Source organism: Chanos chanos, chromosome 13 (assembly GCF_902362185.1).
Source record: "Chanos chanos chromosome 13, fChaCha1.1, whole genome shotgun sequence".
NCBI lineage: Eukaryota > Metazoa > Chordata > Actinopteri > Gonorynchiformes > Chanidae > Chanos > Chanos chanos.
This window is the reverse complement of record NC_044507.1, coordinates 19,646,027-19,670,333: the sequence shown is the minus strand read 5'-3', so window position 1 is coordinate 19,670,333 and position 24,307 is coordinate 19,646,027. Positions and strand designations below refer to the sequence as shown.

At 38.4% G+C, this 24,307-nt stretch overlaps 3 protein-coding genes across 4 annotated transcripts in view; all 3 read right to left on the bottom strand.

The window, feature by feature from the left end:
* LOC115826195 (cytochrome P450 3A27) overlaps positions 1-9,324 on the bottom strand; it is a 32,803-nt gene extending 23,479 nt beyond the window's left edge. Inside the window, exons 1-14 of one of the 2 annotated variants that reach the window (XM_030789925.1) lie at positions 9,311-9,324; positions 8,680-8,773; positions 7,561-7,654; positions 6,837-6,889; positions 6,390-6,489; positions 6,074-6,193; positions 5,630-5,715; positions 5,378-5,526; positions 5,055-5,179; positions 4,664-4,751; positions 4,350-4,510; positions 3,880-4,106; positions 3,410-3,572; positions 2,915-3,161 (exon numbers count right to left, since the gene is read on the bottom strand). In XM_030789925.1, the coding sequence (XP_030645785.1) occupies positions 3,087-3,161; positions 3,410-3,572; positions 3,880-4,106; positions 4,350-4,510; positions 4,664-4,751; positions 5,055-5,179; positions 5,378-5,526; positions 5,630-5,715; positions 6,074-6,193; positions 6,390-6,489; positions 6,837-6,889; positions 7,561-7,654; positions 8,680-8,747 (1,509 nt within the window). In that variant the 5' untranslated portion in view covers positions 8,748-8,773; positions 9,311-9,324 and the 3' untranslated portion in view covers positions 2,915-3,086. Of the gene's footprint in view, positions 1-2,914; positions 3,162-3,409; positions 3,573-3,879; positions 4,107-4,349; positions 4,511-4,663; positions 4,752-5,054; positions 5,180-5,377; positions 5,527-5,629; positions 5,716-6,073; positions 6,194-6,389; positions 6,490-6,836; positions 6,890-7,560; positions 7,655-8,679; positions 8,774-9,310 lie in introns of those variants that run through there. The other variant, XM_030789924.1, reaches the window with a different exon arrangement.
* Positions 9,325-12,579: 3,255 nt separating this feature from the next.
* Positions 12,580-18,435, bottom strand: LOC115826196 (cytochrome P450 3A30-like). The gene is made up of 13 exons (XM_030789926.1): positions 18,368-18,435; positions 16,677-16,770; positions 16,504-16,556; positions 16,096-16,195; positions 15,649-15,768; positions 15,238-15,323; positions 14,992-15,140; positions 14,694-14,818; positions 14,269-14,356; positions 13,697-13,857; positions 13,273-13,499; positions 12,879-13,041; positions 12,580-12,669 (listed from the first exon to the last, which is right to left on the bottom strand). Exons 1-13 carry the CDS (start codon positions 18,433-18,435, stop codon positions 12,580-12,582), a joined length of 1,524 nt encoding a protein of 507 aa, XP_030645786.1.
* A 1,953-nt stretch (positions 18,436-20,388) lies between these two features.
* The window catches only part of sdk1a (sidekick cell adhesion molecule 1a), a 196,997-nt gene continuing 193,078 nt past the window's right edge, over positions 20,389-24,307 (bottom strand). The window contains 4 exon segments of the mRNA XM_030790503.1: positions 20,389-22,284; positions 22,661-22,790; positions 23,128-23,248; positions 23,883-24,020. Of these exon segments, the coding sequence (XP_030646363.1) occupies positions 22,012-22,284; positions 22,661-22,790; positions 23,128-23,248; positions 23,883-24,020 (662 nt within the window). The 3' untranslated portion in view covers positions 20,389-22,011.

The window sequence follows — 24,307 nt, the reverse complement described above, 5'->3', positions numbered from 1 at the left end:
AACGCCATTCAAAGCATTCTCATACTCTAAGCTCTTGGACCGTACCCTTACGATAAATGAATGACTAGGTACAACGACGTGATCATTGTCAGTCAACAACTGAATGTTGATAAAGTCGGGCTACGCAAGTGTAGTCTAACTCGCAACGTCTGTGACATCCCTTATAATAAATTAACTCTCCAAGGCAGAGGACTAAATATTAAAAACAAATACTTGATATGCTTGGCTGGGCTTATTATGTGGTATAGGCAAAAGTCCAGTTTATAGCTTACTCTATCACCCGACATGTCGCCCAACAATTAGAATGTCCAAATCTGTAATCACTCCCTCTGAGATGGTGAGTCTCGTGAGGAACAGAGATATTAGACTGTCTAGGAAATAGGATGAATTCAGGACGTAAAATGAACCCTGTATCCCAGCAACTCTTGATTCTCTCTGTGTGAGTGAGTTATATAATGGCGATATCAAACAAAACAAGTCGCCATACAGACCATATATGGAAACAGGTGTCAGGATTACGTATGACAGGGGTGTGTTCTAAACACTGTATTGCACAATGTGACAGTGTCTGACATGATTACTGGACATGGGACTCATTAGAAAGTGTGTGCAAAGGCCCCCCTAAGAGAAGTCACACTTCAAATAATCCTAACATTATATGAACATTGATAGGGAATAGATTAAATATTTGTAAAGTACCACACATGGTGTTATAGCCATTTTCGTTTTACATATTGAATTAAGATTTATGTTTAAGATAGGAATAATTATTGAAAAATTGTGACTGATAGTTTTGAATGTATATTTATGTTTTATGTGCCAAACGCCATGTTTGATGCCACGTAAGAGGGCAAAAGCTATATGACGTAGGGCGCAGTTGAATTTTGGGGTTGAGCCAATGGAAAAGGGAAGCTTGGTTAAACACACTATTTTGACCACGTTTCCCATCACCAATTCATGTTATAACCAGTTTTTCATTAAGTATGACTACAAGGATTAATTTACAACCAGGTTTCATTCAACTTTTGTTGCTGTAAACAGACAAAATAAATGATATATCAACGATACCCAAGGCGAGCGAGAAGTGTGCGTTAATCCAGCCAAGCTTGTACGATTTTCCATGGCATAGAGCAAATGGTCGACACACATGGATTTTACATGGCCGGTCACACACACTTTTATTCTGCGCTGTTGTCATGATGTGGGGAAGAGACACAATGCATGTGCAATTCAAGGTTGTTTATTTGAGACAGGGGTAGCACAGGGCACAAAGGAACAGGAACAAATAAACAGAAACAATTCATAAGGTACAAGATAGTCCATCAGACTGACGGGCACAGGTACACAGGTTTGCAAATAATATCAAGAATTCAGGGACATAGAACTCAGTCTTCACAAAGACTTCGCAAAGGAACAATGAAACAACAGTGGCATTTATATAAACTAAGGACGAGAGTAAATTAATGGATGGTGTGGCAAACTAAAAGAATGAGAGCAGTAACGGGAGCAAACGATTATTAAATGACAAGGTGATCAACCCAGTGCTCAGTAGACTGGTGACGCTGAAAGCTGAATGGTGGAACCGGAGGGAGGAGGAGACAAGGTTGTTACAGCTGTGCCATAAACATCCATTATATTTTGACCAAAACGATATTAAAAGGCTTGAAAAATAAGCAGTACTCTGAATACATGGACCTTCATTTGACCCTGCAAATAACTGGAAGATAACAGAGAGTTAGACAGGGGTGTGTGCTAAATACGTAATAGCACAGTGTGACAAGGGAGACTCACATGACTACTGGACACGAGACTGCAAACTATAGCCCCCATCCCCCCCCCCCCCCCTAAAAAAAGGGAAATACTAAAAACATGTCTTATTCTTGAAACTTTATAAAAAAGCTTGAATTTTGGTCCTCCCCCAGTGTTTTCAGTAATATGATAATAGGCAGTACACTGAATACATTTGACCCTGAAAATAACTGGAGGATCAAGGAGAGTTTAAAAGATTGTTAACCACCCTGGAAATGAACAGAAATCCTGTGACTGACTGGCTGTTGATTTTTGCTGTTATGACCTTATCAAGAGTTTGGCAGCTCACCTTGCATGTGCTTCCTTGTTGGTCTGGAAAACACGCATTTTTCTGAAAATTCGTAGAAATAGTACCACATATGAAACAGACTGACCAGTAACACATTTAGTCCTTTAAAAGATGTGGGTTCTACAATTTAAACACTTCTTTGAAATTTACAACAGTTTGACAACAAGTGAGCACACCAGGATATTTCCAATTCTGATAATCTGATTGTAGCCATGGCAACATTATGCAAATAGTACTACAGCTACTGCACAAACTATAGTCATGCTCAGGAGTGATGGACGGGATCGACCAGAGATACTCCCTTATGCTCATTGTGTCGCTTTGATTCTTGTACTTTCATCATTCTCTTACTCTCCGTGTTGCAAACAAAAGCCATTTTGATTTATTCCTGATGTCAGCATGTTTACATTTTAAATGACATTTTGTAAAATATATCTGACCATGCTTGTTCGCATTAATAAATGGTTGTGTTTTGTGTAATAGCCTTATCTTCACCACAACTATCTTGCCTAAGCTGGGACCTAGGCCATTATCAAGCTAATGCTGTAACGCTGCTTTATGTTTCTTTACTAATGAGTATGAAACTTAAATAGGTATAATTACAACCAGACTTCACTTAAAAACATAGTTGTCTGTCTGACTATTTTGTGTATCCTTTCATACAGCAGTCTTTTATTTACCTAATACAAATGAAATAAAAAATATCAGACACATTAAATTTATATATCTCAGTAATTTTAAAGTTGGAAAAGAATATGACACCACAAAAGTGACAAGTAAAAAGGTTATGATTATTAAAAATGGCTGAGAATAAAAAAGCACAGTAATTTTTGATAAAAGCTGAAGCCATATTTTTATTTCTCGGTAGTAAGCCATGCTAAAAAGTGACATAATGCACTGAGCCATTCGTTCAGTTTATCCAATGGAAGTAAAATGATTTCACATGAGCCATAAAGATGCATCTCCTGGAGCTTCAGTCTTCCTTATTTCAGTCAGATCGTGGAACAAATTTAAGAGTAATAGGAACTTTGGGTCGATACATTGTATCCAGCTCAATGGGGATCTGAAAAAAAGAGAGGATGAAGAAAAAGAAACATAATGTTCCCCTCCCTTCATAATTTGTCATCTGCTAAACACTAATGCAGCTGATCTAAACTCAACTCTGTGTGTCATACCACACAACAGTCAGCCTTTATCTACATTTCTTAACATACTACATGGCATGAAGATGTGGAAGGCAGACGATCTGTAAGCACGGCACTTAGTGAACATAAAAGTGAACATGGACAGTGAACAAAAGAGAATATTAACCTGAGTTTCTTTGCATGTCTCCAGTTGGAAATTTTGAAGCAGCTTCACCACAGCAAGCTTCATGACCATGAGGGCAAATCTCATTCCAATGCAATTCCGTGGTCCCAGACCGAAGGGCAAGAATGCATAGGGGTTGATGTCTCCTTTGTTCTCTTTGCTGAATCTAACACAATAAGGGGAAATTATTAAACACTCAAGTAACAGGAAGGTTACACGTACAGTGGATACCAGTCAAGACCACTACGCTATTATAATGTTTCTCCAAGACTGAGCACCACTTCACTATATCACAAAGCCTGTAGCAGAGAGGCCAGGAATGACCTTTATCTTTGAGCTTTTGGAAGGACAGTTTCACTCCAATAGCATTTCCATTTCACAGTGAACTTTAATTGAACATTTGAGTGTTTGAAATCATGCTGCTGACAACATTAGTGAGAGTAAGTGAGTGAGAGCATCTACTAACATGTTACCTTTCAGGTCTGAACTCCTCAGGTGATGTCCACTGTTGTGGGTCACGGTGTAGAACATAAGTTGGAATTCCAACCAAAGTATCCTTGGGAATGGTTACTCCATTCACCTCCACTGTTTTCTTACATACTCGCTCGGTACGGGGTGCAGTAGGGAACAGACGCTGGGACTCATTCATAACCATGTCTAAATATTCTAGATCCATTAATTTCTCATATGTGACAGGAGCCTGGATGCAACAAAACAGAATGCAAACTTGAAAAAAAAAAAACAAGCCTCCTCACATTTTTTATTTATTTTTAGGTGATTTTGAAGAACTAAGAAAGGACAATAACTTATACTATAATTTATTTTTCAAATTCTTAAAGTAGTCATAAATATGCATGGACATTTTCCATTTATGATTAGACAATGTTTCACTCTCCAAAGAGTAAAATAAAAGTATTTGAGAGAAATGGAGGTAAAATCCTACATTATTAGGAAATGCCATGTCAATCTCCTCCACTAGTTTCCTCAAAGCATCTGGATTGGTTGCCAGATTGTACATTAGAAAGGTCAGTGTGGTGCTGGTTGTCTCATAACCACCGAGGATGAAAGTAAAGGACTGGGACAGAATCTCATGATCAGTCAAACCTAGAAAATACACAAGAGACTTCAGTTTTGACACAATGTCTTCGCTTGCAAAAGTTGTGGCTCTTAAACTGAATTGTATACTGTGAGTATTTGTGATATGTATCACCAAAAACATCACTGAATTAAAATTTCTTGAGCAGGTGCAATATCTACCTTTAGCTGTCCGATCACCTGATGTCTCCTCAGCTTTATCATCTGGTATCTGACCTTGGATCATGAGCTGCAGAAAGTCCACTCGCCCCTGATAGTCAAGGTTTGTCCAAAAAACCAAAACCAAACAAAAAACAAATCGTGGAGACTCTATGTGTTCTTAATGCTTGTACAATGAAATAATAACCCAAGACTGTAGATCCAACAGCCTAACATCCAGTAACCAAATAACTACTATAGTTGCATTTAATTCTTCCCTTTGTGTTACCGGCCTCAAGTTACTACATTCTATGGGAGCACATTATACCCACACATAATACATGTGCATAATTTTCTTAAATACGAGATCTACTGCCCGAAGAGGATGAAATGAATTTGTCCTTGCCAATCGTACATTTGTGTTGTTATGACGCTGGTCTTTCGTCTTCCTGAGGAAAGTATAAAAAAAGTCGAGAGTCGTCTTTGAGAAGAAAGAGAAGCCCAGTTTGCCAAGTATCTTCGCTGCAAATGGAAACAAAACTGTACAAAAAGAAAAAGCTCATTACAATGTGATTACAGTAAATTCACATTCTTTATAATAATAGAATGGTTTAAAATAAAAATCACATATTTCTCACATGAAAAAAGGGAAAAGATAGTATGGCTCGCTCCTTAGTTTACTATAAGAGCCCCTTTATAAGTCAATTAGTCCAAAGAGATCATCAAATAAGGACGTACTCATTATCAGGAAAACAGGATTGAAGAAACTGAAATTAAGAAATTTCTTGAGTTGGCCGACAAAAGGGTCTTGAGGGTTGTTGATGGAGTCGATGTCCACACTGAAGGAAGCGCTGGTTACAGTATCCAAACTGTATGGGCCAAGCAGTCTGGGGAAAGAAAGCAAAAAACAAACAAACAAAAACCCTCTAATTGACGTTCAGATGAAGTTCCCTTGGAGTTTTCGCAATTGACTGTAGTGTGTCTACTTACTCCTTTATTTGAACAGACTTCTTCAGGTCTCTCTTCTTCAAATTATCTACCAGACGACTGCCATACTGTTCTGCTACTGGAAAAATCTGACAGAGACAGTAAGCAATGAAAGAGCAGTAGTACAAGGGTAATAATTACACATATCCAACAATAGTACTCAAAGAACGTTACTTTATTCCACTGAATCCTTGTTTTTATTTTCCATTGTTTTTATTTTATACTCAATGTCAGTGGTTAATATAATTTTGGTTTTGTTTTTACACATTTTCATGATTGTGTGTATCAGGTTGCAGAGAGAATACTAATATTCATCAAACAAATTCAGTGTGTTGAGTCTGTCTTGCTTTTCCCTGACCAATAGTACATAAGTTTCACTTTATGTTTTCATATATTTGTTTTGAGCACAAAAGGCATTAGTGTACATGGTGTTCTGTCCTATAGTACCTCTTTGAGTCGTCCACTTGTAAACAAAGGAGAGATTGCACCACGAATTCTCCTCCATCGTTCATCTTTAACTACAGTTATTCCATCTGCAAATGGTCCTGCCATATCTTCGTTTGTATCCTGTGAATATAGCATTAGTTGGTTCAAAACAGACAAGGACCTTCCTTCTTCAAACAATGAAACAAACACAGGCGGCTCCACATCTTATACACTTCTTTCACAAGAAAAAAACTGTATCATCAGGTTAGGCAATAATTATATTACATTTTCCTTTACGCACTTTATTCACAGCTTGTAACTGGGAATGTGAACCTACCCTTCGATTAGTGAAGTACGTGTAACACTCTTTAACCATAATTGTTTTGATCATTTCAGTGTCTGCAACCATCAGTAATGGCTGACGTCCATCGAAGATCCTTAATAATGAGTTGAAAGTGGTTAATGTCGTGAAGCTGATAAACACATTTGTGAGAGCATTTGCTGATTAGGGATAGAAATGTTTTGTGTGAGCTTTTTGAGAAGCTGATCAAAGCTTTAAGGCTAACGCTCACAGTCGGTGGCGGGTCATGTTCAAATATGACACCATCTTAAAACATTCATTTAATTGCACATAAATTGAGTCATGTTACCTTAAATTCTGCATTAATGAACTGAATCCAATACATCAAGATAAGTTATTTAATTCTAAATTTTGATTGTACTTTTTTCAGTCTGAGCCAGTAAATAGATCATGTACAGTTCATGCATCTGTGATTTTACTCACCCCCAAACCTTCCCATATGTCTTGAAACACTCCAGATCAAAATTGTAAAACCCCTACAAGGAGCAAAATGTGTGCAAGTGGCAGATTAGTATTTTACGCAGATAACACAGTAATTTAACAAATTATATAACATGGATCAGCACATTCATCATTCAGTGTTGGGCAAGCTACCAGTTACACGACATTAAATGAAGCTTCACTACACAGACATGTAGCAAGCTAAGCTACACTAACATGGCAGAGGTAGTGTACTACATTAGAAGCTACTTTATTATTTTTTTTTAAACTGAACCAATTTCATACCGAGTCAATGCTATCTCAGTGACTAATATAACTGTCAGTCAAACAGAGAACTCAGTTCAATAGTTTATTAAACAATAACCTGTGATCATTGTTTTAGCTTGTCAAAAAGTACAAGAACTGTGCCCGTGTTTAATAAAACCTGTCATCTGAGAATACATCACATCCAGAGTGGTTATAGCCTTGACCGTATTAACCATTGGAGCGGAAAAAAATGTTCATTTCTCACGCTGGTAGTTTCCACGGCGCACGATTCAGTATATGCATATTTCTTGTAATACTCCATATCAAATTTAAAAAATCCCTACAATGGGTTAATAACGTGTGATATATGAGAAGCTTATTATGTTTATGAAAGAATATTCATCACTTATTTGTGAGTAATGCTCAGTGCATATATGGTGTATATTAATGTCTAACTTACTTTCATATTTGACAGGAATGTTCCAATGAAGGGTAAAGGCCTTGGACCAGGAATTCCCAAATTTTTAAAAAAGCGATAGGGCCATATCCCATACCTACACAAGAAATGATCATAAACATATACTGTAACAACAAAGTGTATTTATAAAATCTTTCAGAAGGCTCAGACATGCATATCATAGAGTTACCACACAGGAAAACACAAGGGACCTTTTTTTCCCCCAGATAACTGTACTGTTTTCTAAATGGTGTGCTCATGCATTGGAAAAACAAACGATACAACACACACACACACACACACACACGCACACACACACACACACACACACACACACACACACACACATAAATACAAAGCATCTGGCATTTGTGGTTACTAGTTCAATATGGAATGGATGAGTGGAACAGGATGTTTTGGAACAGGACAGGGATTTTATATTTAGTGATCTGTTTTAAGGTTGTTTTGACACCAGTATTTGGTTGTTAGCGGGCAGTTGTCTTCATGAAAGACAGTTGAAGTAAAGTGAAGTCATGCCTTTTAATTCATTAATTGTAATGAATGTAGTGGACTGTTAGCTTTGGTGTTCTTGCTGAGTAATGCATCGTAGTGGCTTGTCATTTCTGAGCTGTTAATTTAGTAATTTGAGAGAGCATGGCAGCAAGCAGCAGTCAGCAATTTGTATTAAAGGAAAATAAAAATGATGTCACTCAGTTATAGTGTGGTGACTGATGTTTGGTTCATTTTGTACTTTGAATACATTAGATGATTAGATATACATTAATACATTAGATGATTAGATATACATTAATACATTAGATGATTAGAGAGAATGTGAAAACAGTGGCATAGACTGTTGAGGTTGATAATGTGGTGTTGCAGAAGTGTAGTGCACATGAAGCTAAGTCTTGCAGTATTAATCAGATTATTGTGTGAGGATATGAATAATGGAATGATCTGTAGGTTCTCTGATAATGTTCCTGTAACTGTAATTATGTCGCTGTTACTCCATCAGTTATATAATTCTGACCAAAACTGTTGAGCCAAAAATCCCTAAACAAGACAAGCTTAAACAATCATGAATCTTTATTCAATAACAACCCAAAACAGATTTGTACTTACACTATCAGAAGGGTAAGGAGCAGTACCACCAGGCTCCATGTCACAGACGGAGAGGAGAAAAAACTCATTACGAGCGCTCTGGAGAGGTGAGTCTCTTACAAAATATTGAAAACAAAAGAGAGAGAAATTAGACCATCCAGCAAACAGTGTGAGTTCAGGTCCTGAACTGTCCCTGTATCTAAGTTGCTCTTGATTCTGTCTTTGTGTGAGAAAGGTGTGTGTGTTTGGGCCATATAAAGGCTCTAGAAAACGAAGCAGTCACCATATAGATAGGAAACAGGAACAGGTATCAGGATTACGTAAGATAGGGGTGTGTGCTAGACACTTAATAACGGAGTGTGACAAAGGGTAAATCACATGATTACCGGAGATGGGACTCAGTATAAACTATGTGCAACGGATATAAACTCAGTATAAACTATGCAATGGATCCCCTTACTAATACCGATAGAGAGACGATAACACATCTCTAATTCTTGACCAAAACGTTATTCGAAAGACTTGATTTTTTCCTTTTTTTTCACTGATTACACCAATAGGCTCCTAAAATATGTAATGCAATTAATACAGAAGCTTTGATTTGGTGCTTAGAATAACTGGATGGCAAAGAATAGGTTAAAATATGTTTTACCCTCCTGAGTTTTCTTGTTTTGACCTTATGAAGAGTTCAGCGAAAAGCTCTTTGCTTTTGCTTCCTTAATGGTGTAGAAAACATACTCTTTTGCGAAGAATCAGTGGTGCATAGCACCACACAGAGGACAGACTGACTAATAACACATTCAACTATTTACGAGATTTGTGTTACTTTTCAGATTAAAGCATCTCTTCTATATTTCTGATAGTCTGTCAAGCTAATGTTATGCAAACAGTGCTACAGCCACTGTAAAAGCCATAATCACACCCAGCAGTGACTTACAGGACTGACCAGACCATTTGCGTTGCTTTGATTCTTGTGCTTCTATCATTCTCTCACTCTCTGGGTTTTGTTTAGTTTTGAGTTACGCTGTGCCACTTTCCATGTACTGTAGAGTCTAAAGTCATGACAGCTAAATGGGACAAAAGGAAGAACTTATGTTTAGTTTGTAGAAATGCTTTGTGCTTATGATTGCAATTTATCCTTATTGAAAAGTCTGTATCTAGGGTAAGGAGTAGTTTCTCATTCTTTATCTGGACACATTAAAGTTCTAAACTCTGATTTGAACCACATCCTTAGAAATTCAAGAAAGTGTGGTGTGTTTTTCTGGCAGGGGAAACAGGTAAAGAGTGGATGGTGTTTTTTTGTAGTCTGTAGTCTGCCCTAAGACAAACTTTTTAAGCTGTTTGTGTTCCATGGTTTGGCATGTGTGACAACTGTGACAGAAAAGGGTCAGTATATTCTAGCACTGGGCTCATGTAACCAGGAAAGATGGATACCAAACTGGGCTTGGGTATGCTATTTTTTCTTACTACAAACACTTTCCCATTGGTTACCTTGAGCATACGATTATCAAGTGTCTTGAGAACTGATCTGAGAACAGGTGATATTAGGGATGAACTATGCTGGTTGTTCTGTCAGAACAGAATGTGACAGTGTTTTTCTCTCTTTTTTTTGGACATGTCATCAGTTAATTCTTTATTATTTTGCATTGCATTGTGAAGTACTCACTATCTGTCTGAATGACACAAGCAGAAAAACAAAGCAGAAAGCAGCAGGTCCGTATAGCCAGGTTTGTATACTTTCTTTGTGTGTTTGTGTGTGTGTGTGTACAGTCATGCGCCGCACAAGGACGTTTCGGCCAGCGCCTGACCGCATTTACGACGGTGGTCCCATAAGATCGTAATGGAGCTGAAACATTCCTATCTCCTAGTTACGTAGTTGCACAACGCATTACTTACATGTCTGTGGTGATGCTGGTGGAAAACAAACCTGGGCTACTGCGCTGCTAGTCCTATAAAAGCTGAGTACATAATACTTAAGAACTATGTTACTGGTTTATGTATTTACTATACTGTACTTGTGAGTAATGATCAGAGAGTACTCTCTCTACTTATATATATATATGAAAAAGCTTACTGTAAAATAGTATGCCATATTACACTGGTAGCAGCCTCATACATATCGTGTTTACCATGTCTCTTGATTGCATCATTTTACAGTCCTGCAAGCTCCATTCATGATAAATGCCCTGTACAGGCGTACCATTTGTCATCTTTTATATCGTATTTTTACTGTACCTTTTCTATGTAAAGATGTGTTTAGATACACAAATAATTACCACTGTGCTACAAGCCTATATGGCCCCATCCTCCCTCACCCCAACCCCAAAACCTGTTGTGTTCTTCTCGAACATTTAAAAGACCAGAGACACCTTGGAAACTGTCCGTATTCTACTTTATTTAACCAAGCAACTCCCTGTGCATACGCATGTGCATACGCATACATACAGATGCATTTCAGCTCCTTTCATTCATTTACTTTTAAGATGTACAATTTAAAATCCTAAAGCCTAAGAATCTCCTCATCTTGCGACGCATGACTGTATACACACACGTATACATACTTAGATATTTTTCCAACAAAACACTCACAAAATAAAGGAAAAAATATCGCGAAACCATCAGCTTCAGGGTTTCAGAGTTTGAACAGAAAAAAGAGAGCTTTCATTTTTAAGGGAGAGGTAAAGAGTTAGGAAACCCTGGCCGTGAGACAGCAGCACACAGCTTTAGTGCAGGATGGGCAGTGGATAGAGCGTACCTTTCCTTATCAGAGGAAAACTCCTTATTTTCCTCGGCAGCCGTGTGGTTCTGAAGGTGCTCTGTGGAGCTGAACAGACACCTCAGTGATGACGCGGCCCACAACAACAACAACAACAATGACTCTGTCCCATATCTGCTTTCAAGGTACGGGCAGCGCGGCAGCAAGAACCGATGGCTGGCCTGAGGTTTAATAAATAGAGCCCTCTGGTCTACACAGAGAGCTGAGAGGCAGGTCTGCGCCTGGAGCTTGGAAGTCAAGCGTCAGGGCTTGTGCGCTGTGTCGCTGCTGGTATTCTATGTTTATGAATGGATTTTGCATACTTGGGTTTCTGCCTAAGGCTAATTTTACAGTGACCGCTGATGTCACCACTGACTCTCCTAGGCAAACCTATTACAATAGCAACATTGCTTTAATGCTGACTGAACATATGGTCAGGGTAGTTTTGACTTGTAAACCAGGGCTTGATTCAGTGCTTTCCCTGGCCTCTCACACGGACGATCTGATATGAACTGTGTGTTCTGAGCAATAGAGGCATTGTGTATTAACTTTTTTGCTTCTTCATTGTTAGGTTTCCTCTTCGTTAAGTACTGCTGCGACACTTAGTTTTTCCTCTTCCCTGCAGCTAATGATTTAAGCCACTAAAAAAAATAACAAACTAACCAACCAACCAATCAACCAACAAACAAATAAACCAACAAACAAAAATGATGTATCAATATTTGTATATTCCCATTTTATTTTTCAGCGGTTTAATTGAGTAAATGTAAAGCAGTGGTTTATTATTTAAATGATAAAAAAGCAAAGCTGTAATATCTTTTTAATTTTACTGCTTCCATATATTTGGCATACTCCCAATGCATGTACACTGATAAAAATCAGAAATATTTAGATTAGCAGTTGAATGTAAATACAAAAGATTGTAGTCACTGACTTTGGCAGAAATCTCATTTCATTTCAGTGACTGACATTACCCTACACTGCACTTGATTCAAATTTGAAACAAACCTGAGGTGGCTAATGTGTAAAACAGAAAATGATTCAGTAGCAAAACAAAAAAGACACGACGCACTGAACTGTTCTCTCAGATTATCCGGTGAAAGTGAAAGGATATCAGATGAAGACTTCCCATTTTATTCCCAATGCTTCTTCTGTCCCTCATCTGGTTACTCTTCCTTCTTTCCGCTGGATCGTGGAACAAGTTTAAGTGTAACAGGGACTTTGGGTTGGTACATGGCATTCAGTTCAACAGGGATCTGGAAAAAAAAGATGAGCATTGTTCCTTATTGTGTGTCATCCACTGAACACTAACACAACTGATCTAAACTCAACCCCCTGAGTGTCATACAACACAACAGCCAGTGATTATCCACATTGTTCAACATACAATATGGCATGAAGATGTGGATGGAAAACAACTAGTAAGCACGGGCACTTCAGAAAGTGAACACATGAGAATGTTAACCTGGGTTTCTTTGCACGTCTCAAGGTGGAAATTTTGAAGCAGTTTCACCACAACAACCTTCATGACCATGAGGGCAAATCTCATTCCAATGCAATTTCGTGGCCCTAGACCAAAGGGCAAGAATGCATAGGGGTTGATGTCCCCTTTGTTCTCTTTGCTGAACCTGATGGATGAAAAAAACTTTTTAGGATATTAACTAATCAATAATAATTCGCTCTTATAACATCTCACTGATGGTCACATTAGCATGCTACATTTGAATGGGACTCTATATGGACTCCTCTGTATACAGTATGGACTGTTCTATATACAGATATATTAGTAGTTGTGTAGTTTATGCTTTTGTTTTGAAAACTTTAATTAATATCACTTTGACCGCTTAATAACGTGTTACCTTTCAGGCCTGAACTCCTCAGGTGATGTCCAGTGTTGGGGGTCACGGTGTAGAACATAAATTGGAATTCCAACCAAAGTATCCTTGGGAATGGTTACTCCATTTACCTCCACTGTTTTCTTACATACTCGCTCGGTACGGGGTGCAGTAGGGAACAGACGCAGTGACTCATTAATAGCCATGTCTAAATATTCTAGATTCATGACTTTCTCATATGTGACAGGAGCCTGGATAAAACAAAGAAACAACGAATTAATATATACATAAATAAACAGAGCCATTTTCCCATTCCTGTCACAAAAAGTCAAATATATGGATAAATTTCAGTGGACAAAATTGCATAAAAACAAATTTTATTAAAGCAAATACGCGATTTTGATTAGCGACATAAAATCATTTAAGAGACATGGAGGTAAAATCCTACATCATTTGGAAACGCCGTGTCAATCTCCTCCACCAGTTTCTTCAAAGCATCTGGATTGGTTGCCAGATTGTACATTAGAAAGGTCAGTGCTGTGCTGGTTGTGTCAGTACCAGCGAGGATGAAAATAAAGGACTGGGACAGAATCTCGTGATCAGTCAAGCCTGGAGAACACAAGACAATGCTCACGCTTTCATTCCTGCACGATCTCTCCTTTCTGAGAAACAAGTTATAGGACCCAGCTGAAATTTTTTATTGTAATCACTGGTGACTAAATCTAGGTATGATAACATCACTGAAAAGGTATTTTCTTTTGGTCAAAAGCACCAAAAAACACTTTTTAAAAGCTTCAACCTTTCTGGGTCACTTAATCAGCTGTTTACCAGAAACATTAATCCAGATATGTATTAATCCTTGATTCTGAGTGTAAGGGTTACAGAAAAACAAAACAGAGTATAGATAAGCACAGCCAACCAATCCTTTAAAGGAAGCGCATGTCACCATTGGCCCACTGTCTGACAACTGTAGGCTGAATCTAGACTGGTTAATGATCTCAAAGCAGTGATAAATCTCACCTTTAGCCAGATGGTCATCTGAGGTTTCTTTAGCCTGATTGTCGGATATCTGACCCTGAATCATGAGCTGCAGGAAGTCTACTTGGCTCTGTAGAAGGGAGAGTTTCTCTCTCGTTAGGCTTACCAAGATTTCACAGAGCAGCAGGTGATATATTTATAATTACATTGTGTTTTTGAATTTTAATTGTCATGCTAACACTATTAGGTGACCACAATGCTACAGAGGACACCAGTGTGATAATACCTACATCATGGGAAGACAATGTATAGCATATGAAGATGCTGTAAATATCTAAAGCAGTATTGTAAATAGTATCTAAGGAATACTACATTCAAGATACCATACGGATTCAACAATATTTCAGCTAAACATGAGAGCCACACTCCATAGAGGAACAGATTGGAATGGTTCATGTGAAACCTACATTCTGATCATTCTGACGCATGTCTTTGATCTTCCTAAAGGAGGAGTAGAAAAAATCCAAACTCGTCTTTGGGAACACGCCAAAGCCCATTTTAGTCAGGTACTTTGTTGTAAATGGAAATAAAGCTGTAAATGTAGAGAAGTTGTGCTTTTAGTCATTTCACATTTATAATCAGAATCAGAATAAGAATAAGAATAAGAATATGAAATACTTTTGGAGATTTTACTTTTAGCACACCAGTGATCACTTGGTTAATTATAACAATAACAATTTTAACAATGATTAAACCAGGACCTACTCATAATCAGCACAAATGGACTGAAGAAATTGACGTTTAAAAATTTCTGGACATTGCAGATCAGGGGATCTTCTGGGTTGTTAATGGAGTCAGTCTCAACACTGAAGGAAGAGCTGGTAACAACATCCATACTGTACGGGCGGAACACTCTGTGGGGGAAAAAAAAAAGACATTTATTTTCACATAGAGGCTATTTTACTGTTTCTCTATTATTCCCACAGGGCTGACTGTAGTGTGTCTACTCACTCCTTTATTTGAACAGGCTTCTTCAGGTCTCTCTTCTTCAAATGATCTACTAGACGATTGGCGTACTGTTGTGCTAATGGAAAAATCTGACAGAGATGAGAAGTAAAAAAAAACAAAAAAACTGAAGAATATTTATAGGTATGCAAGAGTACTATGTATATCCCGAATCAATCTTCCTTTTTTTGTCTTCAAAGTCAGTGGCTGATATAATTTTATTTTGCTTTCACGTCTTATGATACTTCATTTGAACAAGAATGGTGAAAAGCTTCAAACAAGTGTAGGTGTTGGATCTGCTCTGCTGCATGTTTTTTTTTTTTTTTGCTGCATCACTTGATTTTTAAAATGTGTTTGTTCTGAGCACAAGAACCCTTTTTAGAGTGAATTTGCTCTGAAAGGTCCATTTGACAGTACCTCTTTCAGCCGTCCACTTGTAAAGAGTGGCGTTAGTGCACCACGGATTCTTCTCCATTTTTCATCTTTGACTATAGATACTCCATCTCCGAAAGGGCCTACCAAAGCTTCGTTTGTCTCCTGTAAATGTTTAGTGTTCAGTGGATTTTTAGCTGGAATACATAAAGGTGAGGACCACGTATGCTTTTTTACATTTTTATATTAATCATACACATTCTCTCTCTCTCTCTCTCTCTCTCTCTCTCACACACACACAATGCCTCTCATAACACAGTAGCAAGACATGCACAGATCTTATAACATGTCACAACCCAAACATCATATTAGTGATAATATGATGAGTTAGTGATGTGTTTGATTAGGCAGCTTATTATTATGGGATTAATGGATAATTTTCCACCTTTATGTGCTATATTTAGAGGACTTTAATCAGGAATGTGAACCTACCCTTCGATTAGTGAAGAAAGTGTAACACTCTTTCACCATAATGGTTTTGATCATCTCAGTGTCTGCAACCATCAGTGATGGCAGACGTCCATCAAAGATCCTTAATAATGAGATGAAAGTGGTGATTTTTTTTTTGTTATGTTCGAAGTGCATGCACACACACACACACACACACACACACACACACACACACACACACTATGCTAAACTGATCATAGTAATGAACTATTATAATGTTAATACATCATAATCCAATAATCAGCCAATGTACGTTATTGGATGCTTTGTCTGTTTGATGAAACATTTCATATGATTTTAGTTATGCTGATATCATTTCATCAGTGTGCTATCTCTTTCTTCACTGAAGTTTGTAACATGAATAATACTGGTTTTCCAAATTGTACTCACCCCCAGACCTTCCCATATTTCTTGTAACACTCCATATCAAAGTTGAAAAATCCCTAAAATTGGTTAATTATGTGGGATGTATGATAAGCTTATTATATTTATGAATTAATATTCAACACTAATTTGTGAGTAATGCTCAGTGCATGTATGATGTATATTAATGTCTAACTTACTTTCAGATTTGACAGGAATGTGCCAAAGAAGGGTAAAGGCCTTGGACCAGGAATTCCCAAATTTTTAAAAAAGCGATAGGGCCATATCCCATACCTGCAGGGACAAATGGCACAGAGACATAAATATCTAGCATACACATATACTATAGTAAAACATATGTATGTATGTATGCGTGTATGCATATGTATATGCATATGGATGTCTTGATCAAGTTTTTCTGCCCCCCATCCCGATCTGAGTCATTTAATTTAGTATCTGCCGATACCAAGTCCCGATCCGATACTTGTATTTTTCTAGATAATATTGTCGCACAGTGCACATTTCAAGTAGGCCTACATTAAAGTTATTAAAATCAATTCAATGGAGGCCTATATGCTCGACAATTGAATAGCAAAGCATTAAGAAAAAAATTGCCTGCGGCCAAGCTGTTCCTTAATTAATTAATTAATTAATCAATTAATTACTTTATTTTCATTTCACAAAATAAAGTAAACGTTGTTGTAAAGCTTTGGTAGAGCAGTGTCTGACATGTAGTGTTGAGAGGGTAAGGTGTCCTGTAGCTCCAAAAGCTCCAAAAAAAAAAAAAAAAAAAGCCGGCGAAAACCTGAGGTGCGTTCAATTAGCAAAGAGGGGCAGTTTTTCGTTTTCTCTGAGTTCACTTCACGTTTGCAAACAAACACAAACGGTCTGAGGAGGTAGTTTTCGGCAAACAGAGTTAGATGCTGGACTAAGGGAGATGTTTGCCTAGATGGGAGTTATACAAGAAAATATACTTTGTGTTCGATTTTATTTAATCTTCTTACAAAGTGCACTGGTTAACTTATATGTCAGTTACGCTGATACTTTTTTGTATGCTATCGTTTTCAAACCTTAGCGCCAGCTAAGCGTTTGTATTGCTCTTGGTGGTCGTTAGTTTACACATTAGCTAAAGCGTTAGGTATTTGAATTTTTAAAATACCTTGGTTTTTATTAGTAGCCTAGAGGATTAATGTCATCGAAGTATGCTGACCTAAAAACCATTCAAATTTAAAAGTTCAAAGAAAACTCGTTCGCCTGGAACCAAAAATGCCTTGATCGGTCCCAGTATCGATCTTTGAGATCGGATCGGGACATTCGTAGTATATGTATGTGTGTACATTCACATGCACACCATTTTTAAACAGTGCTGAAAAGTAGCATGCCATAAAAGCACATTTTTCAAAACTGAATTGAGTTTGTTGCATGTAAATCATTACAATAAGGCTTATTACGTTTGAGTTTCATTTTAAGATTATAATTTCATTACAATATAACTAAATGATATGGCTTTTATATTTATGGTTATGTCATAAAAAATTAACTAATTAACTTTTGTTAGAATAACTTGACCTCATGTTGTAAGTTTTTTTTTTGGCAAAAAGAAATAATTAGGCTGTATCAAAAAATATGAGATGTTCTGTTTGTAGCAAGGTAATTTGCACATTGCAAGATGCATAAAACTGATGATGACACATCTTTCTCTCATCTGTGCTAATTTCATAATTTCAAACAATTTCTAAAAGTGAAACAACACTTTCATTATGATCATTTGAAAGATGTTTGGCATCCATTTCCTCCTTGCTGTGTGAGCTATGAGGGGAGTGAAAAATGTTTTGGCTTAATCATTGATAGAAAACGAGAAACTGTAATTGAGCAGGACGATAATACTCACGCAATCAGAAGGGTAAAGAGCAGTATGAAAAGAGTCCATGTCGTTGACAGAGATGAGAAAAAACTCATTTTGAATGGTGAGTCTCTTCAAAAACAGAGGCGGTAGAAGGCTAAGGAAGCACTTATGTAGGAAGAAGGTCCAGGATAAACAGAGAGAATTCAGGTCCTAAACTGAAACTGTAACCAGCGTCCTTTTGATACTGTGTGTGTGTGTGTGAATGTGGGTCATATATACTGTGGCACATAGGATAATCACCACACAGCTTAGAAACATATAAGGAAATAATCGGAGCAAATATTGCGTATGACACACCTTTGTGAATGGCGTGGCATGACCAGAACGTCATTGTTGGACAGCGCAGCCAGGAAATGCTTCTATGTGTGTGTGTGTGTTTTTTTTAACTAAACATTTTTCAGACAGTTCCCACATGACATGAACATTTTACATGCCTAAAGTACCACTCTATGTTCATGTACAACTCTTTCTGGAGTTCTGTAAACATCTAATGATTAAAACCTCAACCCAAATGTGTGGGCACTGCTCAGCAGTCAGTAGTGCTGACTCAATGAGTGAGTTTTTACTAAATAAGGTCAATGCAATTACATTATCTGTCCTACACTTACATTTTATCTGATCATGGGAATAATTCCAGGGTTGAAAACACTTTTGACACACCCTTTTTACTCATTTGGGAAAGACCATGTCCCACGTTGCCTGTGCCTTGTTCTCTCACCTAGAACCATATGTTAAGCTGCAGTAGGACACACTGTCATGCAATGCTCCAGCTGGCAGTTTTTTGGTCTGTCACAATAGATTTACATGCTGGTTCTACAGATGTCAGTAACTTTTGTTGATACCACAATTTAAAAGTCAGTATAATGAATATGAGGAGATTATACAGTTACCTAAGAAACTACTGTTACTCTTGGTAAAGAGGAGCAAGAAAGGCCTGCATAACTCACAAATATTTCTAGGACCCCTTAAGATCATTTAAAACCTAATCAATCCAAATGGAAGTTGTATTAACATTCTATTTTAATTTCATCTTAAGGAAAAGAACTCTGGCCCATTGAAACTGTTAGTATAGTGAAAGGCCATGAACCCATGAATTAAAAAGGACAGATATGTTATTGACTTTCATAAATCAGGTATTAGGCACAAAAAATAATTGCAGAAAAACTACATGTACCGCTCCTGTCCGCTGGACTGATAATTACAGTGGCAAACTGTTCAGGTGAGGCTGGTAAAATATCCCCTCCCCATACATCACAGGACAGATGGTCTAAGGTAAAAAAACCCCAAAACAAAACCCAAAACAAACAAACTCATTAATCCATAGTTATGGAACAACAAGACTGAATCAGATATGTCACAAAACTTCCAAATCTATAATGAAATGCTGTTTATTCAATTTACTAGCATATTCAGCAGACCTTCTAATCCAGAGATGTCGAGTTACCACTTACCTATGTCAGAGTTCACACACCTCTGGAGCATCAAAGGCTGTTTTGTGGAGAAACTTCATTGATAAACAACAACCAACGTAATTATGTTGTTTTTACACAAGCAACCTGGATTGCATGTTGTCCTTTTCTTGTGTTCATCAGGGACATAAGCAATTCTGGCCATGTCTGAATCTATGCAATGTCTAACCAAGAAACTCCACAGTAAGTCAAGATGATTTAGCAAGGCTTGCTAGCTTTGCTGACTTTGTGTGTATACTTTGGCTAGCAGGTGTTTAGATAATGTATGGGTATACACTGTGTATATGAATTACTGAATTATAGGAATTATGATATAAATCACTACATGTTCTACTTTAGAAAACAGTGAAGCAAAAACACCCTGTTTCACTCACTGATCTGGAAAGATCTGTGCTGTTCTTTAAGTTTCATGAGAGAAGGTAGTCCATAGTGACAGGTGCTGTTTTTTATATGAAGCTGTTTACTTTTTACTTGTTGTTTCACAGTAGACGTGATGTTGTATGAGGCGTAAGTGAGACAAAAAGATAAGGAGAATGATTTTGAAGGTTTTGGTCATTAAAGTCAACAGCAAACATTTAATTTCTCTAAAAAAAAGTGTGGTAAACTGATTTACTTTATGAAAATCCAAATATATCCACTCGTGCTAAAACAGAGACAACAGTGATAATGAGCATAGACTCATAAATGCTGAAATATTCTTTGTTTCACTCCTCGTGGTTGTACGAACAGTTTTTTCAAGAGCTGCAAAAATGTCAAGTGGAGCTACATCACAGAGTGATAACCCTACAGATAAAAAAAAAGAAAAGAAAAGAAAAAATACATACATTGAACCTAAAGTTGCAATATCATAATTGAATATATATTACAACTCTTCTTGTAAAAGAACAAAACAAAGAATTCACTCATACAAAATTATCAATGATTTGGGAAAAAAAAAATGCGATCACACATCAAAGATGCCTGTGTACTTTTTTTTTCAATAAAGCAACGTCCGTATGGCTTAAGTGTGCAATTTAATATGTGCAAAGGCATTCAAAAATTCTCCCTCCCATAAAATATTTTTTACATTCAAACTTAAAAAAAATCAATTAAATGTTTTCCAGTGAGTGTTTGCAGTTCTTAAGCCGGACAAAACAAACTACTTTTGAAAAAAAAAAAACAACAACCCAAAAACAAACAAACAAACAAAAAAAAAAAACAAAACGGAAAAACCCCCAAAACTGAAAACCACGAAACACTGATCAAAGCACAACACAACTGATATTCCGTGTCACACCATATGACAGACTAGGCAATGGAAAGGGATGTCTATGCGGTTTTGGCCACAGGTAAATGGACTCCATTGGTTTCTTGCTGGTGAGGCAGTCCAGAGCACCCACAGGAGAAACGCTGAAGAATCTGTTCTATAGCCCTGTGCTTCTTTCTCAGGGTTTGAAATATACAGTGTTTAGGATCCACTTACACATAATTCAAGCTCATAACTTTCAGATCGTAAGTGCAATACATAAGTTGAGTAGGGGCAAAAAAAAAAACAGTTCAGAAAGGAAAAACAAAAGAACTGGGTTAAACTCAGATTATTTACATGGGTGTTTTGCTGTGTAAATCCTCTTTGTCATTTTTGAATTTGTAAAGGGAATCTAGGTAGGAATGTTTGATGTTCTTCTAAACTACAGCAGAAAGATGGCACTGCTGGGGTTGGTGCTGTGTAACTCTCAGTGAGGAAATGTGTCAATTTCTCTGTAAACCCTGCTTTTCTGTGTGGTTTTTTTTTTGACCTAATGTGGGAAAAAAGCTTTCTCCGGGCTGCATAACTTGCTGGACAAACACAGTAACACAGACAGCCCAGAAGCCGTGATTATCCTCTGGTGCTAAGGGTGATTTGCAAGTCAGCCACATCTTCTTCCTCTTGTTTCCTAATTATCTCAAATCTCTGATCAGCGTGAGAGAACATTCAGATGATCAGTTCTCAGTGACGTCTCCTAGGTGCCCGCGGTGGGCTCTAAAAGTGTAAAATATCAAGAGAATCTTTGATGCTTTGTGCCTTCTCCTTTGGGCCTACACGGCGCTGTTTGAAAAGACCACGGACCACGGGTGCCCGTACCTCAGTCCTGTTTCCCGACAAAAGCTACGCCTGTCTCTCTCCTCAGCGCACTGTCATTGTCACACGAAAGAGGAAAAACCTGTGACAGGAGTCCGTGAGCCCTGGGCCGGCTGGCCGGAGGGAGTGTAGGCGCCTCCCACACTGTGCTGGGTGACCACAGTCTGATAGTAGGATTCGCTTTCACCGCTAGCACACTCCTCGTAAGCGCAGGCCAGCGTCTGCTTCAGGCCCTTCTGCTGGCGCTTCCACGAGTTAAAATACGAGGGGTCGCTCATGTAGTGGTTGACAAACGAGTGCTTGATCTGTTCTTCCTCACAGTCGCTGTCTGTGGCCTGCCACACAGAGAAAAGAGAAATAAGCTACGACAGGAAATCGATGGCGCAAGATTTTCTGCAAACCGGAAAACCCCAAACAAACAAACAAACCAACAAAAAACAACCACAACAACCACATTCCAATCACAGAGAGAGCTTTCAAAATGGAGTCAAGTGAATTAAATGCCACTGCTTCATCTTGTGTGTGATGTGATGTAATATCAGTATAATTAGATCATTAGATAGATATTATTTCCTCATATTTGTCGAGTGAACTTCATGTTGTTGGACCTTGAAGCAGTGCTAACTGCTGCCTGCCTTTACTGTACTGCGCTCAGTCATTTTCGGTGCTGCACACAGATGCTGCTGGAGTCAGTGAGAGACAGGATGGTACCTCAGATTCAGACATGTCCGCAGGCCTCTCTGTCAACGCTGTGCTCTCTGTGGACACGCCGCCGTTGTAGTTGTTGCATATGTCTTCATCAGAGTAACGCAGTCCAGCTGGGTTTGGCCGAGGTGGGGACCTATTAGGAGGGAGAGAGAGAGAGAGAGAGAGAGAGAGAGAGAGAGAGAGAGAGAGAGAGAGAGAGAGAGGGAGGGAGACAGAAACAGCAATAGAGAGAGAGAGAGACAGGTGGTCAGTGAATTCATGGAGGGTGCTTGGAAGGGATGCTAAGTTTTTTAGCACAAATTCAGTAATCCCCTCCCCCATCCTTACTGCTCCTCTCTAAGGGGGTTAGGAGGCCTTTGTTGTTTACAGATGGTAGGATTAGGAGCTGTGATGAGTTTCTGGGTCTTTGAGTGGTGAGATGAGACTGAACTGACTCTCAGGACAGGCAGTCCGTCAGACAGAGCTCTCACCTGGTGCCGTTTTTCCTCAGGAAAGAGCTCTTGATTTGCAGGGGCCGGCTGTTCAGTTCCAGAGCGGTGAAACCGCCGTTGTCCAGCGTGACTGCCTCTTCCACAGTGGAGACGGCTTTACCTGCGCCAGTCAGCATATCATTATCTCTAAAACGACACCACCTGCACACACCCGACAGGCAAACCCAGCAGACTCTGCTTTCCTCCAGCACGCTTTTTTTTTTAAACAAAGCACTCTACCAGTCTGAGGAACCTCTCTGGTTTCCAAACTAGGACTAAAGATCAGAGCAACAAATGCTTGGGTAAACGGTGGATCAGAGAATGCATGTTGAATATGTGTGTCCAGATGGATGAGATGGTAAGGTTACGTTGTGTGGGTATTAGAGTTGGTGGGTGTTGGACAGACACACAATGCATGGATAACAGGGAGGACTGATAGCTGCCTAAACAAAATGGACAAATATATGGATGGATGGTTAGATATATGGAGCTACAGAGGGACAGACTGATATATGGATGGATGGTTAGATATATGGAGCTACAGAGGGACAGACTGATATATGGATGGATGGTTAGATATATGGAGCTACAGAGGGACAGACTGATATATGGATGGATGGTTAGATATATGGAGCTACACAGGGAACAGACTGATATATCGATGGATGGTTGGATGGATGGACAGACAGATGGATTAGATGGATGGAGTGATAAAAAGGACAGGTGAGTAACTGATGTGGCTTTCTACGTCTCACCTGTTCCACAGCTCTTGTATTTCTTGTTCTGTCCGTGCAGCACCAGGCCAAACACGACCAGCAGGAGCAGGATAAGGCCACACAGAGCCAGGACAATCAGGAACCACCACTCCTCATAGAAAGGTGTCTCCAGCTGGGCTGTGTGAGAGCGGAAGAGCCAGAGTAGTGAGAGTGTGAAAAAAGGAGACAGATCAAAAAACAAATACAAAAGAAAAACAAAATGAAAAACAACAACAACAACAAAAATAAACCAATCAAACAAACAAAAAAAAGGAGAAAAAAAGGAAGCACAGTATCTTCAAAGAAAGTAAAGACTTTGTTTACTATGAAATCACTGATGTTTGCGTTCGGAACAAAGACAGTGTGGTATTTGCTCAAGAATCAGATCTGTGAATCTACACTCGTGACAAGGAGAGAATGTCCTA

What these genes read in the sequence shown, in the direction of transcription:
- LOC115826196 (XM_030789926.1), bottom strand. Translation starts at nt 18,435, where the DNA reads ATGAGTTTTTTCTCATCTCTGTCAACGACATGGACTCTTTTCATACTG. An exon ending in AAGCCTGTTCAAATAAAGGA is followed by an intron (nt 15,141 to 15,237) that starts GTGAGTAGACAC and finishes TTTCCCCCACAG; the next exon opens with AGTGTTCCGCCCGTACAGTA. An exon ending in TCCATTTGTGCTGATTATGA is followed by an intron (nt 14,819 to 14,991) that starts GTAGGTCCTGGT and finishes CTACATTTACAG; the next exon opens with CTTTATTTCCATTTACAACA.